The sequence below is a fragment of the Coffea arabica genome, chromosome 3e, assembly GCF_036785885.1.
Source record: "Coffea arabica cultivar ET-39 chromosome 3e, Coffea Arabica ET-39 HiFi, whole genome shotgun sequence".
Lineage (NCBI taxonomy): Eukaryota > Viridiplantae > Streptophyta > Magnoliopsida > Gentianales > Rubiaceae > Coffea > Coffea arabica.
This window is the reverse complement of record NC_092315.1, coordinates 20938750-20958497: the sequence shown is the minus strand read 5'-3', so window position 1 is coordinate 20958497 and position 19748 is coordinate 20938750. Positions and strand designations below refer to the sequence as shown.

The 19748-nt window shown below is 37.4% G+C and overlaps 1 protein-coding gene across 2 annotated transcripts; it reads right to left on the bottom strand.

Moving 5' to 3' along the window:
* Window positions 1-12012: 12012 nt before the first annotated feature.
* LOC113736774 (uncharacterized) lies at window positions 12013-17612 on the bottom strand. 2 transcript variants are annotated; one of them, XM_027263872.2, is made up of 4 exons: window positions 17034-17609; window positions 13238-13321; window positions 13063-13152; window positions 12013-12575 (listed from the first exon to the last, which is right to left on the bottom strand). In XM_027263872.2, exons 1-4 carry the CDS (start codon window positions 17466-17468, stop codon window positions 12312-12314), a joined length of 873 nt encoding a protein of 290 aa, XP_027119673.2. In that variant the 5' UTR covers window positions 17469-17609; the 3' UTR covers window positions 12013-12311. The 2 variants fall into 2 exon arrangements, with proteins under 2 accessions (XP_027119673.2, XP_027119674.2); XM_027263873.2 differs by having other exon boundaries at window positions 12414-12622; window positions 17034-17612.
* Between the last annotated feature and the right edge of the window lie 2136 nt (window positions 17613-19748).

Sequence of the window (19748 nt, the reverse complement as noted above, 5' to 3'; positions counted from 1 at the left end):
TTGACTACTTCCTCCCGATCCCCAACACTTCAAAATGCAGAGGCAAAATCTTGCACCTGCTCGTAGTACCTTGATAACTCCACTCCTCAACTAATTAAGAAAACCTGGAAAAACCAGGACTATACCTCCTGGAATAAACTCTAATATTTAAATTAGTGAAAATGAAAAGTAGGAAAGAGGATGGGGGTGTTCATAAAATTCCGCAATTAAGAAGCAGAAAAAAATAATTACATTTTTCATATGATCATTTCTCCTTTTTATTCTTCTTAGAGTGGTGAGTCACGTGCTCACCGCTCCATGTCATGTTGAGATATCGAAATTGAGATCTTGTGCTGAGGTGTCAACTAATATCTGTATAACTTGTCTCATGCCACGTTATGATTTATTAGCCATTATTTAATGCACAGTGACACTTGTCGAGACAAGTGATATCTCAGATAAGTGGCATCTTTTGGTGACATCCACCTCTTTACTATTTCTTTTCTTTCCAGTACACCTTTTAGGTCGAACCTGCAATTGGTGACATCCTTTTTGTCACTATTACTTCTTTCCACTACCCCCCTCGAGCCGTATCTTGTAAGTCAAGTTCAAAGTTCGACTTGAGGAGGATAGTGGAAAGGAGATGCCTCCAATCTTAACAAGTATTAGTGTGCTTTAAACAATGAAAGAACAAATCACATGACTAATGAATCATCAATCTAACACAAGACAAGTTAGGTAGGTACCACTGCCTCATTACAAAATCTCAACCTCAAGGTGTCAACATGAGGTGAAGTGGTGGGTCTAAGAAGAACCAAAAGAAGAAATGGTCATATGAAAAAGCTAATTCTTTTGTTCTCTTCTTAATTGCAGAATTCTCTAAATTCTCCTATCCTTTTTCCTATTTTGCCCCTGTCCATCTCACAAAACCACCTATAGCTGCAAAATCCTTGAAGGCTCTAAGATCAAGTAGTGGAAGAAAAGAAAAGGTGATGTGTGCACGGAGCTTAGCCCAAGTAATGACCCAGTCCGAGTTCCATTGGGCCCAGTCACACGTGCACGAGCCAAGCTCTTCAAAGAATCCCTCCAATCCCTTGTTCGAATTGTCCAAAACCAACATGGAGTCCATAGAGATATTGAAGGCTTGAAGGATTTTAATCGAGTTATCTACACCATGACCCAACCCCATGAAGAGTCAAGTGGGCCTCCAAATGAGTTGGCCGAATAGGGCCTTAGGCCTTAGTAGTTATTTAGCAATTGATTAGTGTTTAAGTAAGAGCATGGGCTGGCCCATCTTGTCCCAAGACCATGGGCCGACTTTTCCCTTTCCTAGTCCCTTTAGGGTTTCAGTCACTTTAGCCTATAAATAGGCTTGCTTTGTAAGGTTTTAGGGAGACGTTTTATCAATAAAGTTTTGCATATTTTCGATTCTTCTTGAGAGAGAGATTCGACCCTTTTACTTGCTTTGGCAAGGGTTTTGAGCAGTCTTGCGTCCTGTCCTAGATTGTTCTACCGACCTATTCCCCTGGAGTATTCACCTTCATCGGAGTGTCGTCTACCGTTTTGAATCAAATCGTGTCGTCCGTTTGGTTCTAGATCCTGCAATTCCAAGCGTTGGACATCCTCGCTAGATCCTTGGGCAAACGTGCTACGTGTCTCGAAACGTGTTGATCGAGGAACGTATCAGTTGGCTTCAGAGCTTTGGTGGAGGGTTATCCTTGCGGCTAGGGTTTTCTACTTGCGGCTAGGATGTCTACTTGCGGCTAGGGTTTCTTTGTACTCACTTGGACACTCTCTCTCCTACCATTTTAGGAAACTTTCCCATATTCTCTCATCCATTCTAGGAAACTTTCCTATATTCTCTCATCCATTTTAGGAAACTCTCCTATAATCTCTCATCCATTTTAGGAAACTCTCCTATAATCTCTCATCCATTTTAGGAAACTTTCCTATATTCTCTCATCCATTCTAGGAAACTTTCATATATTCTCTCATCCATTTTTAGGAAATTTTCCTAAACTCTTTCATCCATTTTTTTGGAAACTTTCCTAAATTCTCTCATCCATTTTTTTTTTGGAAAATTTCCTAAATTCTCTCATCCATTTTTTAGGAAACTTTCCTAAACTCTCTCATCCATTTTTTTTGGAAACTTTCTTAAAGTCTCTCATCTATTTTTAGGAAACTTTCCTAAATTCTCTCATCCATTTTTTTGGAAACTTTCCTAAATTCTCTCATCCATTTTTAGGAAATTTTCCTAAACTCTCTCATCCATTTTTTTGGAAACTTTCCTAAATTCTCTCATCCATTTTTAGGAAACTCACCTAAAATTCTCTCATCCATTTTTAGGACCTTTCCTATATTCTCTCATCCACTTTAGGAAACTCTCCTATATTCTTTTCCTAGATTTTAGGAACACTCTCCTACACTTTCTCCTATATTTTCTCCTAGTTTTTAGGAACACTTCCCTACACTTTCTCCTACATCTCTGTGATTACTCTTGAGGAAGAAGTTGGTGACATTTATTGGACTTGAGCGGCCTTTCTCAACTACCTAACCCAACAGGTAAAGGTATTTGGTAAGTCCATTAGAGTGAGTAATTGTGAGTGATACACGAGTGTCGAGAGAAAACACGTAAGGGAGCGTGAAAAACAATATCTTCGGTTTTGTTACTAACTTTTGCAGGTTCCCTCATACATTCATGGCGAGTACAAGACGCATAAAAGTTAGCTCACCACATTGGCTTCCTGATCCTAAGGGAGTCAAAGAAGTGGCATTACGTGGTGTAGATGAGCAATTGGACATCGTCAAATCTCAGTTGCTTGGTTGGTTTTTTACTCGTTGTGGTGTCAAAGATAAAATATGTAGCTTGGCCATTGATGGGAGTTGTGAAGTCAACCTTGCAAGTGCTATCATGGTTGAGAAATTAAATCTTCCAACCATTGATCATCTTCAACCATACAAGTTGACGAGCACTCATGGTAATGTTTGGGTTACTAAGTACACACTTGTACCTATTCAAATCGGCAAATATGTGGATGAGGTGTTGTGTGATGTAGTCCCAATTCAAGTGACACATGTGTTGTTGGGCAAAGCATGGATGTCGAGGCGAGAAATTAAATATGACGGACATACTAATAAGTATTCCTTCTTATTTAATAGCCATCGTCTTGCACTTGTATCACTTACTTATGACCAACTTTGTATTGATCTAGCATGCATTAAAAGTGAGATTGAGCGTTATAGAATGGAGAAAAAGCTAGATGAGGGAATTGTGCCTGAAGAGGTAAAACCCGAGGGAGTTGAAAATAATGAGATGAAAGGGTCAGCTGTTGAACTAGAAAAAGAGATGGAAAAATCTAATGAGATGGGTGGTAAAAAGGAAGAAAGGAGAGAAAGTGGGCTGATCTTGAGCAACCCGGTGAAGGCCTATTATTTTCCTAACGAACTTACCTTCGCTTTGTTTAGTGTTTCTACTTTTATACAGATCAAGCAAAGGCAAGTTGAGTTGATCTTGGTGTGTTCCATTCCAAAATCAATTGTAGACTTTGCAAGCCTCCATGAAGTTGGCACTCCAAGAGTTAAACCCCGTTGGTATCCATTCATGGAACAATATCAACTCAAATTAGTCCACACCAAAGGGGAGTTGATTCGAGCTCGTCTTGAAGGGAACACTCCACATTTTGGGGATCGTTGTGTACCAAGGGTTCGTTTAAAGAACAAGTACCTCAATGACCATTATGATTTTCGTCTTGCTCTTAGTCCACATGAAGCTCCAACATCACCAAATCCGCCTTGGTGCCTTGCAAGTGTGTTCGAGCCGGAGTTCGATTTCATGGGATACACTTCATACCACTTTGAGGACCCTTACCTCATGACCACAAACGATCAAGTTGAGCATACATTGAAGATGGTTTGTGAGATTCAAGGTTCGACAAGGGTTATGGTCCAACTTAGCCCATGGGCTTTGCATTGGATGCCATCTGTAGCCATCATAACAAGATTGAGTCGAAGGCATGTAACTCGTCTTGTCACCATTCGTGCTTCAATTTGTGGACAAATTGCTTTCAAGAGGGGGGGAATGATACGAACAAGAGGAGCCACTGGAGCCATGATACCAACCCTTGTTCGTGTCATTCATTTCCATCCAGATTTGAGGACAAATCCTGCTCAAGTGGAGGGGACTGATGTGTGCACGGAGCTTAGCCCAAGTAATGACCCAGTCCGAGTTCCATTGGGCCCAGTCACACGTGCACGAGCCAAGCTCTTCAAAGAATCCCTCCAAGCCCTTGTTCGAATTGTCCAAAACCAACATGGAGTCCATAGAGATATTGAAGGCTTGAAGGATTTTAATCGAGTTATCTACACCATGACCCAAGCCCATGAAGAGTCAAGTGGGCCTCCAAATGAGTTGGCCGAATAGGGCCTTAGGCCTTAGTAGTTATTTAGCAATTGATTAGTGTTTAAGTAAGAGCATGGGCTGGCCCATCTTGTCCCAAGACCATGGGCCGACTTTTCCCTTTCCTAGTCCCTTTAGGGTTTCAGTCACTTTAGCCTATAAATAGGCTTGCTTTGTAAGGTTTTAGGGAGACGTTTTATCAATAAAGTTTTGCATATTTTCGATTCTTCTTGAGAGAGAGATTCGACCCTTTTACTTGCTTTGGCAAGGGTTTTGAGCAGTCTTGCGTCCTGTCCTAGATTGTTCTACCGACCTATTCCCCTGGAGTATTCACCTTCATCGGAGTGTCGTCTACCGTTTTGAATCAAATCGTGTCGTCCGTTTGGTTCTAGATCCTGCAATTCCAAGCGTTGGACATCCTCGCTAGATCCTTGGGCAAACGTGCTACGTGTCTCGAAACGTGTTGATCGAGGAACGTATCAGTTGGCTTCAGAGCTTTGGTGGAGGGTTATCCTTGCGGCTAGGGTTTTCTACTTGCGGCTAGGATGTCTACTTGCGGCTAGGGTTTCTTTGTACTCACTTGGACACTCTCTCTCCTACCATTTTAGGAAACTTTCCCATATTCTCTCATCCATTCTAGGAAACTTTCCTATATTCTCTCATCCATTTTAGGAAACTCTCCTATAATCTCTCATCCATTTTAGGAAACTCTCCTATAATCTCTCATCCATTTTAGGAAACTTTCCTATATTCTCTCATCCATTCTAGGAAACTTTCATATATTCTCTCATCCATTTTTAGGAAATTTTCCTAAACTCTTTCATCCATTTTTTTGGAAACTTTCCTAAATTCTCTCATCCATTTTTTTTTTGGAAAATTTCCTAAATTCTCTCATCCATTTTTTAGGAAACTTTCCTAAACTCTCTCATCCATTTTTTTTGGAAACTTTCTTAAAGTCTCTCATCTATTTTTAGGAAACTTTCCTAAATTCTCTCATCCATTTTTTTGGAAACTTTCCTAAATTCTCTCATCCATTTTTAGGAAATTTTCCTAAACTCTCTCATCCATTTTTTTGGAAACTTTCCTAAATTCTCTCATCCATTTTTAGGAAACTCACCTAAAATTCTCTCATCCATTTTTAGGACCTTTCCTATATTCTCTCATCCACTTTAGGAAACTCTCCTATATTCTTTTCCTAGATTTTAGGAACACTCTCCTACACTTTCTCCTATATTTTCTCCTAGTTTTTAGGAACACTTCCCTACACTTTCTCCTACATCTCTGTGATTACTCTTGAGGAAGAAGTTGGTGACATTTATTGGACTTGAGCGGCCTTTCTCAACTACCTAACCCAACAGGTAAAGGTATTTGGTAAGTCCATTAGAGTGAGTAATTGTGAGTGATACACGAGTGTCGAGAGAAAACACGTAAGGGAGCGTGAAAAACAATATCTTCGGTTTTGTTACTAACTTTTGCAGGTTCCCTCATACATTCATGGCGAGTACAAGACGCATAAAAGTTAGCTCACCACATTGGCTTCCTGATCCTAAGGGAGTCAAAGAAGTGGCATTACGTGGTGTAGATGAGCAATTGGACATCGTCAAATCTCAGTTGCTTGGTTGGTTTTTTACTCGTTGTGGTGTCAAAGATAAAATCTGTAGCTTGGCCATTGATGGGAGTTGTGAAGTCAACCTTGCAAGTGCTATCATGGTTGAGAAATTAAATCTTCCAACCATTGATCATCTTCAACCATACAAGTTGACGAGCACTCATGGTAATGTTTGGGTTACTAAGTACACACTTGTACCTATTCAAATCGGCAAATATGTGGATGAGGTGTTGTGTGATGTAGTCCCAATTCAAGTGACACATGTGTTGTTGGGCAAAGCATGGATGTCGAGGCGAGAAATTAAATATGACGGACATACTAATAAGTATTCCTTCTTATTTAATAGCCATCGTCTTGCACTTGTATCACTTACTTATGACCAACTTTGTATTGATCTAGCATGCATTAAAAGTGAGATTGAGCGTTATAGAATGGAGAAAAAGCTAGATGAGGGAATTGTGCCTGAAGAGGTAAAACCCGAGGGAGTTGAAAATAATGAGATGAAAGGGTCAGCTGTTGAACTAGAAAAAGAGATGGAAAAATCTAATGAGATGGGTGGTAAAAAGGAAGAAAGGAGAGAAAGTGGGCTGATCTTGAGCAACCCGGTGAAGGCCTATTATTTTCCTAACGAACTTACCTTCGCTTTGTTTAGTGTTTCTACTTTTATACAGATCAAGCAAAGGCAAGTTGAGTTGATCTTGGTGTGTTCCATTCCAAAATCAATTGTAGACTTTGCAAGCCTCCATGAAGTTGGCACTCCAAGAGTTAAACCCCGTTGGTATCCATTCATGGAACAATATCAACTCAAATTAGTCCACACCAAAGGGGAGTTGATTCGAGCTCGTCTTGAAGGGAACACTCCACATTTTGGGGATCGTTGTGTACCAAGGGTTCGTTTAAAGAACAAGTACCTCAATGACCATTATGATTTTCGTCTTGCTCTTAGTCCACATGAAGCTCCAACATCACCAAATCCGCCTTGGTGCCTTGCAAGTGTGTTCGAGCCGGAGTTCGATTTCATGGGATACACTTCATACCACTTTGAGGACCCTTACCTCATGACCACAAACGATCAAGTTGAGCATACATTGAAGATGGTTTGTGAGATTCAAGGTTCGACAAGGGTTATGGTCCAACTTAGCCCATGGGCTTTGCATTGGATGCCATCTGTAGCCATCATAACAAGATTGAGTCGAAGGCATGTAACTCGTCTTGTCACCATTCGTGCTTCAATTTGTGGACAAATTGCTTTCAAGAGGGGGGGAATGATACGAACAAGAGGAGCCACTGGAGCCATGATACCAACCCTTGTTCGTGTCATTCATTTCCATCCAGATTTGAGGACAAATCCTGCTCAAGTGGAGGGGACTGATGTGTGCACGGAGCTTAGCCCAAGTAATGACCCAGTCCGAGTTCCATTGGGCCCAGTCACACGTGCACGAGCCAAGCTCTTCAAAGAATCCCTCCAAGCCCTTGTTCGAATTGTCCAAAACCAACATGGAGTCCATAGAGATATTGAAGGCTTGAAGGATTTTAATCGAGTTATCTACACCATGACCCAAGCCCATGAAGAGTCAAGTGGGCCTCCAAATGAGTTGGCCGAATAGGGCCTTAGGCCTTAGTAGTTATTTAGCAATTGATTAGTGTTTAAGTAAGAGCATGGGCTGGCCCATCTTGTCCCAAGACCATGGGCCGACTTTTCCCTTTCCTAGTCCCTTTAGGGTTTCAGTCACTTTAGCCTATAAATAGGCTTGCTTTGTAAGGTTTTAGGGAGACGTTTTATCAATAAAGTTTTGCATATTTTCGATTCTTCTTGAGAGAGAGATTCGACCCTTTTACTTGCTTTGGCAAGGGTTTTGAGCAGTCTTGCGTCCTGTCCTAGATTGTTCTACCGACCTATTCCCCTGGAGTATTCACCTTCATCGGAGTGTCGTCTACCGTCTTGAATCAAATCGTGTCGTCCGTTTGGTTCTAGATCCTGCAATTCCAAGCGTTGGACATCCTCGCTAGATCCTTGGGCAAACGTGCTACGTGTCTCGAAACGTGTTGATCGAGGAACGTATCAAAAGGAAAGGAGAGGAGGGGAGGAAGAAAATAAGCAAAAGGGAAAGAGTTTTATACCTCTGAATGATTGTGCAGCTGTATGCGAGGGTGTGTGTATGTGAGATTCTGATGGAAGAAGCTAAAGTGGCGGCTTACAATTCTGATGGAACAAGACAACTGAGAAAGAATGAATTAGGTTTCCTTATTTAATAGCTTTTTAATGCCTCACATTTTTAAGTATTTTATTTCAATCCTCAATTGTTTCAAAAAATTATAAACCGGACCACAAACACTTATCAAATTATATTTCTAACCTCGATTTATACAATTTTTTGAATGAATTCTTCATATTAGTTATAAATTTGCCAAATATGTCGAGTATATTCTAGCATTTCACAAATTATCCCCTTTTAGAAGTCAAAGCTAATAAGAAAAAAAATTGAAATTGCCTTGATTTTAGTAGACAATTGTGATTTAAAACATTACTTCAATTGCTTTTAGTTAGTGCTCCTAGAATAATGAAGGCAAATCAGATTTAAATTTGAAAAGTCATGGTCAAAGTAAATCATTCTTCCCCATGAGTTCCTTTTTCTTTTTTTTTTTGGTTGTTGCTTCAAAAAAAATAATAATAATAAAGACTTCAAGCCTTACAAGAGGGAAGTGGAAAAAGGAAGGGCTTGATTCGTTTCACACTACTTCAGTCACATGAACACCCCCTAAGTTAATGATCTCAAGCGCCAATTACAAAAGCGAGTGATCTTTAGAGTGAAAACCATGTAATTTCGTCGTTGAAATTCAATGATTTTCATGTAATCTGAACTTATATTACCAAGGGTTGTAAAACTTGATATCATCCTGCTGATTCTATATTTGTTTGAATGCGGATAAAACATGAAGTTTTGACATCTAAAAGAGCAATGAATCAATATTTTGTTTCGAATAAACTAAACTCAATTGAGTTCTGGAAGCAACGGTATGCGCTGGCCGAACTGACAGATCACTATGTCCGAACTGACACGTGGCTCCGGTTGATTGACTCCACTACATTAGCCCCCCTCTGAATCTAGAGTCATCGAAAAGTCGCATGAGTTTGGGCCAGATTTCGAGGCAACGAGTCAGTTCGGTGTAGGACCCACGATTCCACAATTGCTGCCTTTGCTCGAGTAACTTGTAAGACCGAATTGAGTAGGACCAGTTCGCTTTTTGTATAAACTCCTCCCTTGTAAATGAGATTTTGTGGAATGAATAGACTTTTGTTTCTTCTATACTTAGCAAAATTTTTCATTCATGTCTTTCTTATCATACTGTCTAAATACACTTGCGCGAACAGACCTCGGGCTGGTGCACGAACTGACTTCCAACTTATACATTTGCGCGAAAAGATCCAGATCCATGTGCGACCTGACATGCACGAGCTGACTTCTAACTTGTGATAAATAGTTCAACTTCAACTGAATACATTTGTGCGAACGGGATTTTAACTTGTTCAGAGCTATGCAAAACAACTCAGGTCATGTATGGACAGAGTGAGTGAGCTTTAATGAAAGAGCTTCATACTCGGACTCATTATTGGAGGCTCTGAAGTCGAATCTCAAGACGTAAACCAGTTCTTCCCCCGTAAGCCAGTTCTTCCCTTGAGGCGCAAAACACATGTTATCATGCTGGTAAATTATTACTATCTCATCAAAACATGGTGTTCAATTTAATCACTCGTTTCTTCATTCATTTGTATTTAACAACATATGATTTTATTTACATGTGCGCTTGTGTGCGTATGTGTATATATATATATATATATATTTAAAATTAATCATTTACACACTAAGGGTCTGTTTGATAACATAAAAAAGTGCTGAATCTGAATTGTTTCAGACATTCAGATGTTTTGAGTGTTTGATAAATAAAAATCTATTTGCTGAACTTGTTAAGTAGTGCTGAACCTATGTGTATTTTTTTCAGCACAAGAATCCTAACTGAATGCTTAATTCTGATAAGAATCAATAGAATTACTTCAACTACTTTATCTTATCTACCAAATCTACCCTTGTTTGTTAATTATGTTCAAAATTCTTATTTAATTAAACAACCTAATATTCTCTATCTAACGATTTTTAGTTTCTCTTTCTCCCTTTTTAATGACTTTCACATCTTCTCCATACTCCTTATATAATATATTTCATCTTTTATATTAATTTGATTTCAAAATAAATATTATCATTTTCATACCTAACAAAATTTAAACTAATTAAATCATAGATTCTATTTCTTTTTTGAATGAAAGGATATAAGGGCAAAATTGTCAAATTAAACTTATTAAGCATTCAGTTATAAATATTTATCAAACAGTATAAATAGGTTTAGCATTAAAATTCAGACATTCATATATTTTTTTCAGTGCTTAAAATTCAGCAAATTAATTGTTTCAGTATTCAGATTTCAGAATTCAGACTTCAGAATTCAGATTCAGATTTATCAAACGGAACCTAATAATGTATGCACTAATGGGTTCTTGATGTGTGCCACATCATCCCATTTGGAGTAAACTTTCACACTATTCTGAAACCCAAATATGCTTGATTGGAAACAGTCTCCCTATCCCATACATAATCTTCTAATAGGTAACGTGTTTGTCTTGCAGCAAGAAATCATTCAAAAACAAAGGACTACAGCATTAATAACCATCATTTCCTCACACTTGATCATCTTGTCTTGTTCTTTGATATTCTCTTTTTCAGATTTTTTTGTTAAGTATGTTTTTCAGACAACATCTTCTACCCATCCTTTCTCTAAGCTGTCTCATGAGAATTATTACTCAACAAAAAGCCGAATGAAGTCTCTTGCAATCGCCCCTATACCCTTTTGTTAAGCTAAAATGTTTGGCATATCTTGCAAGGACAATCTACCATTCAATTGAAGATCGATAGGATAATCTGTCAAAGGCATGGTTGCACACGAGCAACCACTTGTTTATGCATATTTTCTGGGATGCCAATTCAGTGGCAGACTTGCTAATTATGGTAGTGTTAGTAATAATACTGTTAGTATATGATTCTTTATCTTTTCGAGTCTTTGAGAAAAGGCCAGCTTAGATTAGATAGCGTGCATTTTCCTTATATCAGATTAGGTAGTGTTCAAGGGGGTAAGACCTTTATGCCCCTTCTCCTTGTAATCATTTATCCCTTTAATTAATATAAAACTGGTAACTAATCACAAGATTGTTTTTCTGAAAAAGAACATGTTTTCTAGTATTCTCATTTAAACTTAATATAAGTCATATACGTAGCGTGATTCTTGTTGGGCATTTAGTGTGTCCTTGAGAAGAAATTCCACATTCCATCTCATTCTCTGTACAGCTCTCATTAACATTTTGCTTGGACCAAATGACAATCTCTAGATTCAATGGTCTATTAACTTTTTCAACAGTTTGAATTCCTAGGGCAATCTCACCATTCTATAAGTGTATTTTGGTTTCTACTCCTGGTAAATATTCCGGTCTTGTTTTGTTGCTTATAGAGATAGTGTAGATATAAGCCAGCATCTTTACTGCAATGCTTGAAAAGTTTCTATCTGAAATATAAAAGGAGAATGAGCAAGCAGGCTGTCAGAACATGCGTTGAGTACCTAACCAACCTCTTTTACCTATGGCTTTGATCAATTATTTACTGTCCCATTTTTTATAAATAGTTTGGGTTTCAAAATCTATACATCTCAACTGACAAATAAGTGAGTATAGTAACTCCTACAAGGGAAAATCACTCAAGAAGGAATATAACCACCATTTCTTATTGTGTCAGCTTCAGAATTGACCAAGAGAGGTACCGCCATATTCTGTCCCCAAAAAAGAAAAAATTATCACTAGTTCCAAAGAAAATAAAAATGGTCCATTCCCAATATGCCAGTTTTCTTTGCCAGTCACTGTAGAAGCATCTCTTTCAAGATAAATACTTGTGCAAAGCGATGCCATTAAAGAAGAAAGCAGTGCAGATTAACCAAAGAAGTGAATAGATTTACCAACAATTCAATGTCAACAGAGAGAGTGAACTGCAAAAATACTCCGCTGTCTCATATTACAATCCTACTCAAGCATGGCAAAGAATTACTATTATGCCAACTGATGATTTCCCAACTTAAAGGGAAAAAGATTTGTACGGCTCTAAACCTATAGCTACTTCAAATGAAAATACTTCGTCAACAGGGAAAAGGAAGCCATTTATTCTACCATTATCTATATTGTAAATGTAAATAAAAAATTCAAAGACAAACACGTGAACAGAAGGGAACATATCAGGCAAGAGAAGCAGACATTGCTTCTTTTTCTTCATTTGTAAAAGGAATGGGTTTGGATGGGGCAGGCAGACGTCCAATGCTATCCACTTTATCCCTCTGTTTTGGTGGAGGTCTCGCTGCTTTAGGAAGCAATCTGCCCTTCTTCTCAAACCACTCTGGCTTGAGTAGAGCCCTAAGCCCTAGTTTGTTGTAATAAACTCTCCTCACAGATCCACCTGCCGCTTCAACAGCTGCCTTCGCCCTAACGGTTACTCTTGAAACCTGAAGTTGTACGTTTGTTACTCCAGGTCAAATCTCAGCATGTGAAGCTGTTAATAGAGAGAGATTTAATCTAGTAAAGTTTTACTTTTCCTATCCATGACAAGTTCCAGTACCTCAAATGTACACAAAGCTCAAAATGAGTACCAGAGTATTTGGAAACAAACAAATGAACATCTCAGTTATCCGTCACCCATGGGCACCAGAGTAAATGAAAAGTTCTAGCTGAATTTACACAGTAATATCATGAATTCTAGTTGAACTTGCATCATTACCACCTGGGTCCAGCATACCGAAAAAAGATACACAAATTAAGAAGTAATTGAGCCCGGGCTCAAGCTATAAAAAATAAATAAATGAATTAAAGAGTGATAGCACAAAGTAGACCCTATCAGAAAAAGCCAGAGCAAAACAAATAAGCATAGGAAGCATATAGGAATGATGCTAAATGATAACAAGAGGGAAAACTAAAGCAAACTAATAGGATTACCTCTAGATGGATGGGCCATTCAATATGTTCGGCACCACGTCCCATCAGTCTAATGCCATCTCCTATCTGTTTCCCTACTGCTCCAGCATCCTTTAACAAAAGAACCATATAAGATTATATAGAGCTTAAGAGGAAATAAAATCCAATCTTGTAAATGTTAAAAACTTAACCTTGCCTTGAGCGTTTTCATAGTTATCAACTCTGACGAGTCTATCTTCCCAGCATTAATCAATTTTGCAATCTTCCCTAAGCCAACTGGCTGTCAAATGCATAAAACGATTGAGTGACAAAAACATATCGCTCAGAAAAAGCTGTACATGTAATGCATGGTATAATGAAAACATAGAGATGTGGTATTCTTTTTATTTTTAATTTTTTTTAAGCAGAGGAGGGGTGGATTTAAGAAGCAGAGCAGGGAAGGGGGATCCAACAAAGGGACTCTAATTCCTGAGGCCTCAACTTATCCACTAGACCATGGCCTCCTTGGTGATGTGGTATTCAATTATCAACAATGAATCTTATTCTCTTGTGAAAAGAATCAGTGACGAACTGACTGAATGGCATAACAGAAACATAGAGGCATGTGATGTGCAATTATCAACCACCAATCTTATTCTCTTATAGAATGGACTAGAGACAAACTACATAGAAAGACAGCTATTCCAGGTTTTCCAGTGCCTTAGTTTTGATTTGAGGCATGCAAGGACTATCCATGTCCGTTTTAGCATAAGCCTCCAAACTCAGGACCACTCTCCAGGAACTTTCAATGAACTTCACTTACACCAGCATTTACATGTCAAAGCCCAAAATTAATATGATAAAAAAAGCATCTGAAAGAACCAAAACCAAGCTCAAAAGTTCTGAAAACCAGATTATTTCTCAACTTCAAAGGAAGCAGTAACCCAGCACGGACAGATTCTCTACAATGGTTAGCTTAGGGTGTCACCTTTCAATGCAGAAGCAAATTTCAAACTATTTATTGGTTCAAGAAGCATCAATCATTTCATGAGTTGAAGCTTGCATCTTGTTAAAAGCTTCCATTTGAGTTAGTTGCTGACTACCTACATGACAATGCAACGAGAGATGCAAGGAAGCAGCTTTTTTCTTTGGTTGAAGCTGAAGAACACTCGTTTTATTTCTGTAATCTTATTGGAATTTCTTGTCAATGTTCAAAAAAGGACTTTCTAACAATATTGCAAGACTTTCCTTGATTATCCATTCATCCCAACAACCTTAAACACAATAACTTCAATAAGAGTTATACTTTCTGAACAGTAATGTACTTGCATGCCTTTTCATGATTCTCTATGTTGTTAAAACCTTCACCAGCCATAACTTTTAATTGTTATCTTTCCTTCAAATATTATAATTTAGAAAACAGGGCTTTAACCTCAAGCCTTGCAGAATGGGGTCAATGCCTTAACCTCATAAAAAAAAAAGTTAAAAATGACTAGGACTACTAAGGTATCTAATCTCACTTGCTCCCCAAACTTTTATCTCTGAGTGCCACTGTGGCACAGCAAAGTGCTTTCACAGTTGGCATCCTTTCAGATCTCTACACATTTAGCACTGCCCCACCGGAAATTCCTCCTGCTTTTTACCATACTCCATTTTGGAAGCCTCCAGCATGTGTTCAGGGTTAAGCCCCGAGAGAGTTAAAAAGGACATGACCTCAAGTCTTCACCTTTTAACACTGTGTCAACTACATGCGTATTTGCATAGCTCTATAATTGTTCACTGAGAATAATAGGGTAATGCAAAACAAATCGGTCAATTTCAAATTTGGGCCTTAAAGCGAGGGGGAAAAAAATCACAAGGTGTTTTTGTTCTCCAAAAAGCAACAAAATGAAAGAAGGTGGATCAATATGCTTTTTCCCTCCATGAAAGGTATTTAAAAAATACTTGCTAGTGTATTTTTGTCCCAAAAAACACCCTTCATATTTTTGCTTCAGTCTTGCATGTTTCACTTCCAATTCTTCATGCTCCCTTTTCAAACACTTTAGCTTCTCTTTTTTCTCCACAATTCTTGATTGTAATATAGCACAGTGTACTAAAAAACGGGGTTCTCATCCAACCCCTTGGCTGTTCATACCTCTTTTCATGCTCCCTTTTCCCAAGTGTTGTAAGGGGTCGGATGAGAACCCCGTTTCTAGTGGTTTCATTAATCTTAAGGTCAAATGCTTCTTATCATTATTAATCTTAAGTTCAAAAAACTCCATATATCATTTCGCATTACGTTTCTTATTTGGTCTGATTTCATCTTGTTCTTTGAGATAAGTAATTTTTTCACACTGTATGTCATAGTGAAATAGAACTGTTATTTTTAACCATAGTGGTTAGAGGTGTAAAATGCAGAAGAGCACAACGGCCCTATTGGGCCTCAAGCACAAATTGCAGAACCACCTTATTTAAGCAAAGCACACTCTTACTATGTAGTATTACTTTGATTCATAACTCACAACCGTCAGAAATACTGTTCGTGAACGTCTCAAGTAACAAAAGATGCATGATGAATAACAGATTCTAGCATAAACAGAGAAAATAAGCCATCAAAGACTGTGTATAAACTGACATACCATAACAGATAACTTATGCACCTTAATATAAGTACAGCAAAAAAATTAGATATGCCTCAAGAATCAATAGTCTAAAGCACCATTAATGAGTACAACAATTAAGCTCCTACACATCTTCATTAATCAAGGCATCTGAGGCTTTTGTCTAATTATAATAACTTATCCACTGAGCCCAACGAACTAATCCCACTGCTTACTGACCAAGGGTCAAGATAAGACAAAAAGAGATCCGATGGCCTTTAAGAAAAGCAAAGCTAAAAAAACGCTAGGCTTGTTCTTCACTTTGCTATTTTTGTGCTTTTCCTGTACTTTATCATGGTCACTTGCTTCAGAAATGAAAAGTGCTAGGCTTGCTTGTAGCTTTGAATTGGACGTAAGCATGCAGTTCGTTTGGTTTTAAGTACCATGTCTTTACAGTTGTTCAAGACAATTATTCAATTAAAAAATTATTCAGACTCCTTACATGCAGAAAACACCATAATTCTGCTAGGGGCAACCAGCAGAAGAAATCTAAATTGTGGATTCAAGTTACTTAATATGTGCTTTCATCCAAATGAAGGGTAACAAAACACCACATTACATTCTGAGAAAATCAAGATGAGCACATTTTTCCCTTACTACACAACATATAGTTTCACTATTCCAAAATTATCTTAGTCTGCATATTTTCTAGTGACCAAGACTCCTGCAACGAGTTGTATAGTCAACCTGACAACCCTGTCATTTGCGTACATCCTAAACTTCTCAATTTGTGTGTATATGTAACAAGGTTTAAGTAGTTCAAATCCGATAGTGGTAACTTCAATACAAATAGTTCCCTAGTTCCCTATTCACAATAAAAATCTTGCCAAATTTGATTCCCCTTTTTCTCCGTTGAAGAAAAACCACTCTTACAAGCTCAATAACACTTTCCAAACCAAATCAACCCTACATTGCTTCAAAAATCACCAAAAGTGCTAATAACTCATCCTCCTTGAAAAAAAACCGACTCTCATTCTCCACCTCACAGTGAAGAACTAATACACAAACTAAATCAACAACAAAATCAGTAAACTTGGTACTAATCAATCACAAAAAAAAAAAAAAAAAAAATACCACAGGAAAAATTATTGAAAAGGGCTTATAAATTTGAGCAGCTTCTGTTAAGGGGCATCTCTACCGACTTTTCTACGAAATGTAAATATATTTGTGTGCATTTAGAATTAAATTCAATCAATAGCCCAAATTTGTGCCCCATTGATCATTAGAGCTTCAAGAACACACCCTTTTCACTAAGTTTCCCACAAAAAAAAAAAAGAAATGAGAACAATCAACAGAATTAAGTACATTCTACTGCAGAAAAGGATTAAAGATCAGTAATAACGAAGACTGGGTGGCTAGATTTATTGAATTCACCTGAAAAGTGAGGCTAAAAGGGTTCTTAAACCCACGTTTGGGGAGACGGCGGCGAAGAGGGGTTTGGCCACCTTCAAATCCAAACTTCATAGTCCCTCTGGCCTTCTGACCTTTGTGACCCCTCCCTGCAGTTTTCCCTTTGCCCGACCCGATGCCACGGCCTTTCCGGGTCTTCTGCTTTCTGGAGCCCCTGTTGTCTCTCAGATCATTCAAGGCCAAAAGGCTGCTGCTGCTGCTATAGCCCCTATTCTGGTTAGAATGAGAACAAGACCAGCAATAATATGACCCCAGAGCTCCATTGCTTAAGCTGGTACGGCAAGGTTGAGTAGACAGGAGTTGTTTTGGGGCAGTTTGGGAGATGGGTTTGTTGATTTTCGTCCAACCATTGCAGATTCTCGAGGCTGAAACCAGTGAAGCTAGTTTTCTACGCAGCATTTCCCTGTCGATTTTTGTCAACTGGGTTTTCTGTAACTATAATTGAAGGAGGTTGAAATGGCAGGATTTAGAGGAGAAGTAAGAGGCCGAGGGAAGGAGAAGCTGCCCGCCCTGAGTTCTCACAATTATGTTTTGAGGCCTACAGATTTAGGGAATTTTCATTTTCTACCCCTATTAAAATTTTTTTTTATGCCCCTTCAAGTCCTAGGTTATAACCGTCGCAAGATTCTTATCCCGTGCACTTGCACGGGTTATATTTTTAGTTTAACTTATTATCGAATTATATCTCGAAAATAAAGATATTTATTTAGTAGATAAATTTAATAATCTTTTCAAAGAGTGTCATTATCCGAAAATAGTTTGAAATATTGAAGAGGATATGCGAAAATTAAAAATCACAATACGGACAAATATGAACCTTAAAATATATGTTTTATACATTAGATCAAAACTCAAAGTAATTAAAGAAAATTAACACAATAATTTACTTTGTTTAAGTTCTCTAATCTAAATATCCTGAAGAAAAGCATATAATGATTAATTATTCAATCTTCTTGAATTAAAAATAGAGATGTTTCTTATATAGTTCGTTTGCACAATTGTTTACCTATTGCATCATTACTGTAATTCACGTAATTAAATACATGCCAAAAATATAAAAATTTAAAAATTGAAACATAGGCTTATTGCTTATCTGGAAATAATATTTTCTAATAATAAAAGTATAGAAGAGAAGAAAAAAAAGTATAATAACAACACAAAACACTTGAGGACAAATCTTGAAGTGCCAACAATTTTAAAATAGTTTACACTATCCCATCCAATGACCGATAGCTAAACTGATGAAGAAGTTATCGCGTTAATAGTAAGGGAAAACAAAATCCCAAGCATTTCCTTATCAAAGAAAGCGGAAGTGAAATATAAGCCCTTAAAATATCATAACATGCGAGTATAATGTTCTTTTATATATATATATATATATTTTTCCTCTTATTTACACAATACCTTCAATCTTAGGAATCAAATTCTTCTTGCAACAAAAACAATATAAAAAGGAAAAAGGAAAAAGGTATAAATGTATTTTGACACGAATATCCCACAAGGTAAAACACACAAAAAGTTTTTTTAGCACTAAAAATTTCATCAGGCATTATCATAAGGCCACATTCTTAAATGTGCAATAAGGTTCCTATGTGACCTGAGGCAATTGCAACAAAGAAATGTGAAACAATAAATTAACATTCACTATACAAAAAGATTAAAAAATTAATCATACAATATGTATTAACTGATTGAAGGGTTACATATTCAATTCAAATATTCTTGGCTAAATCAAAAGTAGAATATAACGCTACTTGTTAAGTCCTACATATGAAATCAAAAAATGACAATAATTCATATTATAAAGTAAAATAAGTATATTAATGAAGAAGTGAAGGATATCTGCGTTCATCAAATTAGTAAACCAAAACCTACAGAAAAACATTAAAGTTCGAGGAATAATCTTACATGATAAAAAAATCTTAAAAGGCCAGGCAAAATTTTCTATCTAAATCATTGTTGAACATAAAATCTTCTCAAAAAGAAAAGAATATGCAGAAATAATAGAACAATCGACGAACTAATTATTCTTGACATGATAGCAATGCCAACTACAAAGCATGCCAACATAAATAATTTTTTCTTCTTTAGAAACTAGTCAAGCTTTCATAATTGCAAAGCTATCAAGTCTCTCAAATCACGCGGCTTAACTACGAAGCATGCCAACTAATCTTGGTCCCAAATTATTTCATCGGACAAGAAATGCACGCATTAACACCCATGAGGAGGTCTGAAACTCTCTCCTACATCTAACTGAACATGTCTCCATGTTCATGACTACAATATATGTTGTTCAATCTTATCTTTTAATCTTACTAGTAGTAATGAAAATGCAGAAAGTACCAAGTTTCTTGTTGATTCAATGAAACCAAATTTCCAATGAAACCGAAATGGTTGCATTCGGCATCAATGAACCAAACCCAAGTATCAATTATTTCCTATTAATTTTAGGTGGCGTTTGGTTCGCACATCGGTATTGGATTCGGATTCGGAATCGGATATCTTGGGTTTGGAATGAGGTCATTCATTCCAATACATTTGTTTGGTTCAAGTACCTGAAATGTGTATCATTACTATAGTTGATGTTTGGTTCGTCGACTCTTTCGGAATGGAATATAATAAATATATTATAAACCCCATTGTAAATGATAGTTATTGGCTCTTTGTAAATGGGATATA